The sequence below is a fragment of the Serinus canaria genome, chromosome 2 (assembly GCF_022539315.1).
Source record: "Serinus canaria isolate serCan28SL12 chromosome 2, serCan2020, whole genome shotgun sequence".
Lineage (NCBI taxonomy): Eukaryota > Metazoa > Chordata > Aves > Passeriformes > Fringillidae > Serinus > Serinus canaria.
Window position 1 is genome coordinate 129,566,138 of NC_066315.1, and position 12,447 is coordinate 129,578,584.

Below are 12,447 nucleotides of genomic sequence, written 5' to 3' on the forward strand. Positions count from 1 at the left end.
AAATACTGATATTATTGTCTTGCCCAAAATCAAATAAGGACCCTATGATATAGAGATAAGAGCTAATTCACAGCAAGGCTCATGTTCAGATTTCTTAACTATGAGATCACCCTATTACCTTCCTGTGATCACCAAACACCTCCTGCAACAGATGAGGTTGCAGAAGTCATTCAGAGAGCAGACTCCACCACAGAAATCAGACTAATTACCAGAGTATCGCTGCTTTGAAATGGGAGCAACAGAAACACTTCAGGACATGTACACTGTACCTTTGTGGTAGATGGGAAGATTGGTAACAGACAGCAACAATGTACTCTCAGAAGGAACCTGAGTTATTGGACTCCTGTCATTGCGTGCTTTTATTTTCAGAATGACAGAAAGATAACAAGACAAGAAGTCAAAGTAGATCTGTGTTCACATAAATAAAAGTGCTTGAGAAGATTTATTATATGGGAGAAATTTATGAGCTCCAAGAAACAGTGTCTTCATTAAGTTGTTTTTTAATAGTTCTTTTTTATTATTTGGTGCTGTGTGGTGATTTTCTTCATGCAATAAATTGAATGTCCTCTAAATCATCTTACACTTAAATTTCACTTATTTTCTAAAGCTGATTATAATTGGTTTGTTTCATTGTCTTCATAGGGCCGCAAAATGATTAGTTTTTTTCAGATACTCCTTTGTGTATTTTTATTTTCTTAAGATCTCATGTTTGTCTTTACTAGCAACACTTAATTTGAAATTTCTGAGTTATTTCACTAAAATCTTCTACACAAGTTTTTTTTCAGTTGTGACCACAAGTAATAAGGACCAGCAGCTAATAATGTTTACCTTTTTTGTTTCAGTGCCTCATATGTGCAGTATAGTTGAGCATCACTGTGATCACTTCTGCATAAACACCCCTGGCTCCTACTTGTGTAAATGTAAACAAGGATACATTCTGAATGCTGACCAGAAGACTTGCAGCAGTATGTTATCTTTCTTTCTCTTTCATACTCCCAAAAAGTATTTGACATCACTTACCCTTTCTGTTGGGCTCATAAAGAACTGAGGTCAGTACATAATTAATGATAATCATCAGAAAGTGTCTAGAAAAGTGAAGTTGTAATTCTTTTTCTTGCTTTAAGTGAAGTTCTTAAAAATCTCTCTAAAATACATCCAGTTTATACACAACTCTGCAGAGGTACACTGTAACTATATGAAATTACATTTGAATTTTATTGGTATTTTAAGTTCAGCAATTAAAAACAACAAAATCAATAACTTTATCATCTCAAATGAAGTTAATTTAGATTCCTTACTAACTTTTCCAGCTAGCAACAGTGGTAAAAGGTACAGAATGGTGCAATAAACCCCATACTAGAAAACTGTGAAATAACCTGACATTCTGAAAACTTCTTTCTAACTGCTGGTGGAAATAAAAGAGTTTGCAACCTTTCAAAGAATGTCTTCAGAAGTTTTGCTTATGCTCTCATTCCTCTCTTTAAAAGTGTTGACATTTTTCAGTTTTGAATAATTGGCTGTATAGTATATAATAACAAACTTTATTTCACTTTAATTTTGATTTTTGTCATCATTATTTTGTTAGTCCATTTAAACTTATTTCCTAGTAATTAACAGCAATTTACATTGGAGGGATATGCCAAATTTATTTCTGTATCCACCTTATTTTAAAGAAATTATGTAATGCTTTATTTACTTACAGAAAATGTACGTGCTAAAAATTCAAGTTTTTATTGCACAGCAGTGTACAGATTCAGATGAAAGTGCATGGATTCAAATTAAAGCTGCTAAACTGATTTTAACCAGAAGAAAAATTTTGGAAAACATCTTTTCAAGAAACTGTGGGAAAGAGTCATCATGAGAGCATAGGATGTACCTCTTACAATTGATAATTTAGAACCAAGGTGAAGACTGCAGGCTGAAATCCTATCATTGTGTTTGATGTTCTGTATCTTAGGAGAGTGCCATAAAACTACCAGGTATCTTGAGATTAGCGGATTCTTAGTCTCTCTTGCTTAGAGCTGTTTTATATCGAATACTAAGCACCATTGAAACAGTGAAGGTATGTCAATAAATTAAAAAAAAATTAATTACTAGTATGAAAAATTATTTCTTTATTGTATCTTCTTCTTTTTACTCTGTTACGTTTCCATAATTTTTCTCAGCCAGCAGTTCAACATTTGGGCACTGCACTGCTTCAAATACAGGTTAATTTCCAAGAGTTTTGGAATTGTATGTAATTTTCCTGCTGTTGACCCAAGCACAGTAGCCCTCAATATGCTCCCTCTCTACCATTTTTCAAAGCCCTTTGCTGCATTGGTTTACCTTCTTTTTTAGCTATGATATCTATTTGTTTTCCCCACTTACCTCTTACATGACTTCTTTGATTGACCTGCTTTGATCATCAATCAGATGATACCAGATTGCAGTTTGATCAATGTGAAAGGGAAATTAGTCCTTCAATGTGTTTGTAGCCTTTGGTTTTTTTACATCACCAAATTATAAATTAATTTTAGCAATTAGCACTGGAAATCTGAGAGTCATCAAATTTGCCTTAAATGTGCTAGGATGGTGCAAATCATTGGTGAAGGAGAGAGATGATGCACTATCAGTCTAGAGGTGGTCAAACAATTATGTCTAAATCCCCCACAGAGATGTAGCAGAATTCATGAGGATGGAGAGCCAAGCCTGGACAAAGGGGACAGCTTAGTTCTGGAGGTAGGAGAACCACAGTGAAAGAAAAATGCACAGTGTGGGAGTATTTTAGTTACCTTCACTAGCTGTTAATTGCCCACAAGTGCACAGAGACAATGGATTCCTCACTTGACATCTAAGTAAAATAAATCTTCATCATGTTTATGTTAAGTACAGTACATGATCAACATAAACCAGATGTATTTATCTAAGGTTTGGTTGTATTGGCACCTCTTCAATGAATCAATAGTTTCTTTACATACAAAATTTAACACTTTCTGAATTAAACAGTGCAGAAAAAATGAATGCTATGTAGCTAATGCTATTCTCACTTTTCATTCTTTTGTTAGACTCTGTTTTCATTCTTCTGATCTCTTTTTTTTTTTTAATGTTGTGAGAGTATATGCTATCAGTACTCAGTTCTTTAAAGCCCTTAACCAAATGGCTTCAATCAACAATGAACTGGCAACTTCACTTCATGCTGGGAAATACTTTTTTTAACTAAAAACATTCTTACATTTGTATAATTTTTATGGTTTTGCATCCATAAAAGGATGATCCTTTCATGTACTGTAGTCTAACTTTTCTAGAGAAGAGTGTTTGTGTCAGATAATGTGTATTCTTTACTTATTACACTGTATTTGTTTGTTTAACTAATCTCTCCCATTCTTCTCTAGAGATGCTCAAATCTTACATTAATAAACTAAATGATACAAAAGAGGAATATAGCTGAAACAAGCTGGAAAATTATCTATTTGTGGGTGTTTACACTGGAACAAAAGAGTTAAGCAACTGTTTATGCTGCTTGATATGAAGCAGACAGCCATAAAAGAAAATTTGGTTTTGCTTGGCTGATTTCCTCAAACATGCTCCAAAAGCCTATTTTGTAGCTGTAAATGAGCATTATGTGTTGAACAGTCTTTGAGCAACAAAAAGTACTCTGCTTTCCAGAGCTTTCGCTGGGGAAACTTGGGGTTCTCATAAAGCTTTAGTCTGTTGAAAAGAAAGCCCAGTGTGCTTTATTAGCCCAGTGTGCTTCAGTTGGTGCTGAACTGACCTCATTTGTCATGGTCATTTTTTTGAGAGCTTTTGCATGGGAGGGGTAACTTGCTATGGTATTTTGCATAAAAATGAAAAATTCTAAACCTCAGAAATTAAATATGTCCAAGTTTTTTGCTGTTGTGTTTTCCTTTTCTTTCCCTTTCCAACCTCATCATTATTTATCTGGTTATGCAAAATAAAACCCCAAAAATACACAAATAAACGCAATTACTTTAGGGAAACATACATCAAGGAACTCTGCTAGGCACCGTTGGTCCATTAATAGTCTTTGCCATCAACTGAAGGAATGAGTACCTCAGCTTTGAGTGACTGATCTTATTGTCTTTCACTGTTTGACAGAACATTGGCATGATCTGTGTTAAAGAAGCTCATCTCCATAGTTTCCTGAAATTTGTTTTGATCTATGATCTACCTGTGCATTGTAGAAGGCCAAAGAATGTCATACTCATATAATTATGTGTTGTAGCTCAGGACCTTTGTGCTTTGGAGAAACATGCGTGTGAGCAGATTTGTGTGAACACACCTGGGTCCTACGTCTGTCAGTGTTATGAAGGGTATGAGCTTGATGCAAATGGAAAGAGTTGTGTTGGTAAGTATGAATTCAGCAATTCACATTTATCTCTTGACAAAACCAAAGCAAAATTCAATATAAATGAGTATCCACTTTAGCTATAGACAATGATGTTCTCCTGTATGAGTGGTAGATGAGAAAGCACACATAATTGACATGTTTGTAGGTCTTTACTGATAATGAATGATGTCTTGGGAAAATTGTTCCAACCAATTTTGCACAGAAAGTAATTTTCTGTTTTGAAACAACACACCCGATGTTTTATTCAAGATCCATGTAGGTGGCCAGCAATGTACTGGCATGACATATGTGGCCATTAAAAAACAAAGGCAGACAAACTCGGTAGCTCCTCTTCAGACAGAAGTTGTGCACAGAAAAACTTGAAAGAGGACAATTTCTTGATGTTTTTTCACTTGAATTTATGGTGATGTGAGCAGAGATTTCATCCCCTTTTTGGAAAGGTGACTTTAAGGACAGTTTCGCCCCTTAGGAACCCATCCACTATGTGCCTTTAATTTTCACTGCAAGCAATGTGGAAATAAATATCAGTTCCAAGAATTACAGCTCAAAAGAGAGAGTGTGGAAATATGGTACAATAATTCTTTAGCACAAAATATAATTCCCTCTCTATTACTCTGTAAATATCTCAGTCTTGTCTGTTCATATGTGGTAAATACTTCTATTACAATCTCTTTTGCAAGCTTTTTCTTGTAAACTTTTCATTCTGTGCTCCATTCTGAGAAAATACTGTCTTCTGTCTTCTGTTTCCACTGCAAAAAGCCCTAGTTTGATCTGCATTAAAAAATTACATTATTTTTTAGGTATTCTCTTCAGGCAAGCACTTAGATGCATGCTTAATTTCAAACACAAGTTGAAGTCCCTTGGAAATGAATCCAGGTCAATCCTTGGCCTCAAATCTGCCATAGGCTGCCACAGTGCTTTTCTCCAACAGCCTACTCTTTCTTGTCATTTTAAGACAGCTCTAGCATGTCTTCCTCTTATTACCTTCAAAAAGCTATTGGCTTCCAGGATAACCCTGTTTTGAGATGCAAAATAGGTGACAATTTATGGAACTTTCTACATGTAGCTTCACGGAAGACACACAAAAAAGGGTTTGAGATTTTTTAGGCCTGGGATAACATAAGGTTTTGAAGAATATTCACTCTGTGCTTACTCTTCAGAAATGTTTCCTTTACTTGTGGCTTCATGATTTCAGAATAGGAGTATTTGAAGGTCTCAATATAATTTGTCTCCAGCATAATTTGGCCACTCATATAACATTTTAAGAACCTGCTTTTTGAAACCAGATAGTTTTGAAAATGCAGATAATACATAAGTTTTTATGTTCTGGCCCAGATTTCTATATCGAACATTCACCTAATAACTTTAGCTGACCCTCTTGACTTTTACTTGTATTAGAATAAAGGATATATGTCTCTGCTATTTATTTGACTATATCCTGAGACAGAAAATCTGTGACTTCTGGTAACTTCTTTCATCCCTGATTCTTTCCTACTGTATATTCTAATCCAAAATATTCATGCTTAGTGTCATCAGCTGTTGTTACTATTTTCTATTAAGTTGAAGTTCCTTGACAGCCTAAGATATTCTTACCAGGAAAGTAGCTACCAGAGCTTTCATTCTGGTGAAATTCTTCGTATGTCGACTCCAATATTATATTTTGTAATAAATGTGAAATCTATTTTTGTTATTTAAAACTTCAGAATATTTCTATGCCACTTATTAAATTTCTTCCATTGGTGTTTGGGATTTTTGTCTGTTAATAACTTATCTGCAAAGTCTGGGGCAATTTTTGTTTGGAGGCATGATAGATCTTTGATTTTTTTTTTTCCTACCTCCTCACTGACTCTCTTTGGCTTGAAGAGATACACACTTATTATGAGCACTATTGTTGACATTTAAAGATTTCATATTCTCTCTTCAATTGTTTTCAAAATACAGCATGCATGGGTTCACTGTCTTGTCTTTTATAGGAGTTTTTCTTCTCCACTTGATTTCTATTCATTTGTACCTTTTAGTAACAAAACATGAATACATGCTATTCATACCACTGCAATAATTAGCAGTATTAATTGGAATTTTAAAGCACATTATTAACATTTCTATTTTTTATTTTTCTTTTTCAGTTGCATATTTAGCACTTTTAAATTTCTTACTGATGTACAAGAATGGTTCAATGTATATTAATTATATTTGGTCTTTGCAGAACTTAGTTTCTTTACATTTCTTGAACAGGAAAAGATTGTATGGGTAATTTAGGAATTTGGTGCTAATTTGTCTGCAAATCCTATTGTTGGCCTCCAGAATTTGACTTTTCAGGTTTGAACAATTTGAGATTTTTTGAGGAATATGCTACTAGTAAAAATATACAGCTTTTGCAGATGGGATCATCAATGAATAATCACATCCTTGCTGGAAAAATTTTTAAGGGAGACTATGTGTAGTGCTGAATCAGTAGTGATAACTCTCAGTTTTCATTATTCCTAAGCTAGTTAACCCTTCCTTTCTGTGAAGTATTTATTATCAAATGAGCAGGATCCAAAGAAAGATCTTGATGTACACATACTAGAGATCACTGAGAATAATAACAATTTTGCAAAAAGCAGTGACTTCATTAAGGTTAGTCACTCCTCCCCTTCCAGAGAATGAAAAGAGAAATTTCAGTAGGAAATACACATTGTGATATTCTTGGAAAGAGTCAAAGGTTTCCATCTAAGATATCTAAGCCTCCTAAGGTTTTAACTCCAGCAAAAGCAAATGAGAAAGTGACGAAACTTCATTTCACAAGCATGTTTATTAAATTTTTCTGATGGGCTAATTTAGGGATCAGTGGTGATATTAATTGCTTTGTTGACATGTGCCAGCCAGTTACCTGAATGGCAAAAATTACATGAAATCCCACAGCCAGAACTCACAAGTATCCATTCAAGCTGACCACTGAACAACCAAACAATATGAGAGTTTGCAATGCAATTTATGAACGAATTTGTAGGCTAAACAATACTTGGAACTGTCTGCTCAGCAGTAAATCTGGCTGGCACATGTCTGGCTGGACACTATCACTTTGCCTTTTTTGAACTATTTTTCACATGGACAAAGTCCTGTCAGCTGATGTTTGCTGGTAATGAGCTGCCCTTTCTCCATCATGCTGCTGGACACTCAGTCTCTCCACCTTGGTGTTGCTGGACATGCTGTCCTCTCTTTCCTGGCACTAGTGCTAGACTATATCAATCTTGCTTCAGTTGCTGGGCTTGGATCCCCTTTTTCTGGCAGTGGTTTGGCTGCTGGCACCTCTCTGCAGTCCTGGCACTGCTGGATTTTTTTGGCTGCTTCTTAGGTTGTTATGAGTCTTCCCTGAGTGTGATTTGTTCTTCCCTCACACTCTTTTTCATCCTCCTTAAGCCTTTACTTGTTTTACACCTTTTTCTCCTACCCTTCTCCTTAACTTCCTTCATCCTCCCAAGCCTGAATAACCTCTATAAACATCATAGGGCTAAACCAACCCCTTATGAGAAAGGTGACCCTTGCAGTCCATGGTTCAGAGAGGGCAAGGTAAGCACCCAGAGTGCAGAACTGGTAACTGGAAGTAAAAGATGGTTTTCATCACTTACTAATAGCGAGTGAGAAAAACAAGGTGGAACAAATATGCAGAAATGACAACTGAATTAATAGTTTGCTCACTAAAAAGGACACAAATAAATCATCTTGAAATAATTCTTATTGAAATAGACACGAGATAAAATTCAGAACAGTGAAATCTCAGGTTTTCACATTCTCATGTTTATCTCATGACAGAGCATAAAATATGCTCTTCTCCCAGGGATGGGGCATGTGGGAATGGTTCAAAGCTGTGCCAGGGGAAGTTTAGACTGGACATTAAGAAGCATTTCTTTACCAGGAAGATGGTCAAACACTGGAACAAGCTTCCTACAGGAGGTGGATGCTCCAAGCCTGTCAGTGTGTGAGAGGCATTTGGACAAAGTCAACTCTGAACTGGTCAAGCATTGAACTAAATGATCATTGTGTGTCTCTTCCAGCTGAATATTCTATTCTTGCTGTTATAATCATTAGCTGGGCAGTTGTAGATATTGCAATAGAAATTAATTTTATTAAGGTTTAAATGCAGAGGAGGAGATAACTTTACAAAGGCATCCATATGGGCTATTTCCCAGGCATGGTGCTAAATTGATGTATTCTTTGGCCTACCTATTTCTTAATGTGCCTTTTAAACACTTGAAAATGTGCTTGTTAGAATTAATTTAAGATGAAAGCTAATTGTATGATACATTATATCCTTGAAACATGTATTCAGTAAATAGGTTTTAATATTAATCTATTCAGTCTGGAAACAGGAAGGTTCCGGCCAGGAAAATGTTATCACATGGTAGCCAGTAAGTAATTTCACTTGATTCAACACAAATGTTTTGAAGGGTTAAAAGAAGCTCTTTCAAAGTAGCTGAATAGGTTATCTGCTCTCCTGACTAGATGATCTTGACTAAATATAGTAGCACACCTGAGTGTGCATGATTTACATAGGTGGGGCAATTGAAGAAAAAAATTGATTGCATTTAAACAAATTACTGCCTCTTAAAGGAATTTGTGAGGCTCAGCAGTATAAAGCAATGAAAAAATTTACTCAGTTGGCAAAGAGGGACCTGTCTTGGTGTGAAGCTAAGTACATTACTGTGTTCTGCAGAAAGAATCAGGTTTACTTTCCTAATGTAGGCCTGGCAGCTCTTTGCAGGCAGAGCACCAGCTTTGTGACTTATCTTTAATTTTTTCTAAGACTTTGGTTGTGAAGATGAAGCTTAACCTGCAAAGAAGTTTAAAAATCCTTTAATTTCTTTAGCAACTTTGAATGGGCTTGACATAGTAAACTCTGAAGTATTACTTTATTATCCTTTGGCAATCTAACTTTTAAATATGGATTTGTGTAATAAATGACCAGACTTATGAAATAGGTGACAGGACTGTCTGTGACTTTTTTTTTACCTGAAAAAGGCATTATATAAGCAGAATATCCATGGTGAATGTCAGCCTGAAATTCTCAGGCTTTGCAGTTGTAACTGCTTTGTACAGAACAAATCTGGAGCACGTTAGAGGGAATGAATGTACTGTGACAGTCCTCAGTGTAGAAGATAATGCCAAGATTCTCCTATATACTCAGGCTACAGGAACAGCTCTTGAGAATTAATACAGCTGGGAGGGAACTAAGGAAAAGGTAGAGCAATTCCAGGACTGGGACCTGAGAGACAGAAGACAGTGCTAAATCAAACAAACTTTTCTATGCCCTGGCCTGCAGTTTGAACAGAGTAACTCTGGACAGAGTTACTCACTGAGGCATGGTTTCCAGATCTGAGAAAACATGTTGAGAAGGCTCCTGACAATCTGAGAGCTGATAAATGTTCAAAGTTGAGAAATGATGAAAGTTGAGTTGAGGACTCATTTAAAATCTGATTTACCAACTGTTGTTGTGAGTTCACTACTTTTTGCAGACATGCTTTTCAGGACAGCAATTACATCAGCTTTTCCTTTTTTTATAGCTACTGTGGGTCTCTAGAACCATAATATCCATGCATAATAGTTCTATTTTTTTTTCCTGATTGCACGTTTGTCTTGTTCTTTTTCAGTTGTGGACTACTGCGCTTTGGATAACCATGGTTGCCAACACGAATGTGTTAACACCAAGGACTCCTATTACTGTAGATGCCACCCAGGGTTCATTTTAAATCCAGACAAAAGAACTTGTGGAAGTAAGTTGTGATAAAGTTTAATTATGAACAGTTTATACTTCTTCTGTCTTCCAGCTGTCAGCAGTAATCCTCCCACTGGTCCTGGGAATGCTGACTAATGCATCAGGTATAGAAATGCATCAGGTTGGAGTGCCCTGGAAGCCAAAGGTTTTGAAAGCAAAGCAAGTTGTTTTGAGGGGAGGGCCTAAGGGTAAAGGTCCTTCCTATGAACAAGAAGCTTTTAACATGAAACCCAGCTCTTTTTCAACAGCAAAAAGCTGAAGCTTTGCCTTGGATTTCTCTTTGATTATTCGGGTTTGGGTTTTTTTTTTCAGTTAGAATATAATCTCCCTAGCTGTGTAAACAAACAAGTCTGTGCAAGACAATTTATAATCAGTTTGCTTTGTAAGATGATCTAAAATAATGAGTGGTTTCCCAATCAGAAGAAACATTGCAGTTTTTCTCCAGAGTTCTCTGACGTGTGGTAAAGCTCTGTCAGTATGAGTGTCTTCTACCAGCCTTCCATGTTTCCACCAGCTTATAACTTTATGGCTTTGCTTGTTTGTTGTTTATCAAATTTGATACCAGGCTAAAAAGATCAAAAATTACTGGAGTTAGGAATGGAGATGAAGTGGAAGGGATCTTACAGACCAGAAACTATTCATGCCAAGGCCTCCCATAATTGGGAAAACAAGCTAAAACCTCCACAGTGTTTAATGTCATAACTCCCTCTCAGGAAATGTCAAGGGAAAACCTTAATGTATCTTCCTGGTTACCTTTCTTCATAAATGTGGGCTTTGATAAAGAAATATTACTATTGTGCCTGTAAGCAGGAAAGCTCCATTAGTTTTAGATGATTGCTGCTACCAGTGATGAATTTATCATTGAATGATATGTTCAAACATTATTTTTAAAAAAATGCATCAATATAGCACTGCATTTCTGTGTGAGGAGCATTTCAGTCCTTCTGGTGAGAAATTTGGATAGCCTATAGGTTGTATTTCTATTGTGTATTATGGTTGATATCTATTCCATTTGAATTTAACATTTAGGATGAAAACATGTAATCCAGTCTGTACATGTGTTCTTACCATGTGTATGTCTCTTTCCCTTGAAAGAGACATACACTTCTCAAAGGTGATTGCTCCCAGTTCTGGCACAAATTTATGGAAGTTCCTGTATTTTCCTTGAATATACAGGGGGTCTCAATGACTTGCACATCGAGACCCCCTGTATATTCAAGGAAATCGAGACCCCCTGTATATTCCAGACTGGACACATAATTTTTAGATGGTCAGAGTCAGGGGAGGTGAAATTTATGCTTCCCAGGGACCAGAGTATTTGTAGTGGTTAACATCTTTTGTAGATTGTATTAACATTCCCATTTGACAAGTATCTGTCAGCTAAGAGCTGGCTAATCATACTTCCACATCCATACCTATTTGAATCTTATTTTAGTGTGCTTTCCACTGCCCTAGCACAAGTTTTTGTTAATTTCTTTGATGTAAGAATTTGGATTTTGAGCAGTGTTTTCTCCTCCAGTTTGAACCAAAGAAAGTCCTTAAAATTGCATAAACATTTCATATGCCTTGACTGATTTTTTAGTTTATGGCCTAGCTGTATGCATATTTAAATTGATGATTTACAGAATGTTGACATCTGAGGGAATATTCTGGGAAAGGAGTATTTCAGGCCTGACCTGTCTCTATCCTCAAACTGTTGCTTGAGACAGTGTATTAGCCACAAATAAGACTTACTCAGCCACTATTCCTTCCACTTGATATCCTCTGAGCCTTGTGGATAAATTAAAGCATGAATGAAATAACTGTGTAGCTCTTAATGCTGCAAAAGTCAAGACAGCATGAGAGCTCTTCAGAGCAAAAGTGTCCCCTAGTTCCCATATGTTATGAATCACACTGAGTTTGAGTCTGCATAAACAATGCCAACAAACAAACTACAGAGCACTACATTTAAAATGTTTGTGGCTTTAAAAATTTAACATACATTTCTACATATTTGGCTTATTACTGAGTCTTGGGGAGCATGGCCAACTAGTCAAGAGTCACACGTGCCAGGCCAGTTCTCTGCATCAGCAAGCAGGCCTGAGGCACCCACTCCTGAGATCTCATGATGGTCTCACAATCCTGACTTCCTTTCAAAAATAGAAAGTAAGCCTTTATGCTCATGGCTACAAAGAAATGCATGGACATATAAGTGTTGTCAGTATGGTCATGCATATCTAACAAATGTTTTCTCTGGGAACTATTCCAAAGTTCTTAGAATGAAACACAAGGAGCAGTGCTCATGAAGCCAGCCTTGCCAACACCATCAGAGTGCTCTATGGCTGGAAGAGCACAGCAAGTTTGG

The 12,447-nt window shown here is 36.3% G+C and overlaps 1 protein-coding gene across 5 annotated transcripts in view; it reads left to right on the forward strand.

Moving 5' to 3' along the window:
* The window catches only part of MATN2 (matrilin 2), a 70,263-nt gene that overhangs the window by 28,155 nt on the left and 29,661 nt on the right, over positions 1 to 12,447 (forward strand). For all 5 annotated transcript variants that reach the window (XM_018912315.3, XM_050970893.1, XM_050970892.1 and 2 more), the window contains exons 4-6: positions 843 to 965; positions 4,223 to 4,345; positions 9,979 to 10,101. In XM_018912315.3, the coding sequence (XP_018767860.3) occupies positions 843 to 965; positions 4,223 to 4,345; positions 9,979 to 10,101 (369 nt within the window). The remainder of the gene's footprint in view (positions 1 to 842; positions 966 to 4,222; positions 4,346 to 9,978; positions 10,102 to 12,447) is intronic.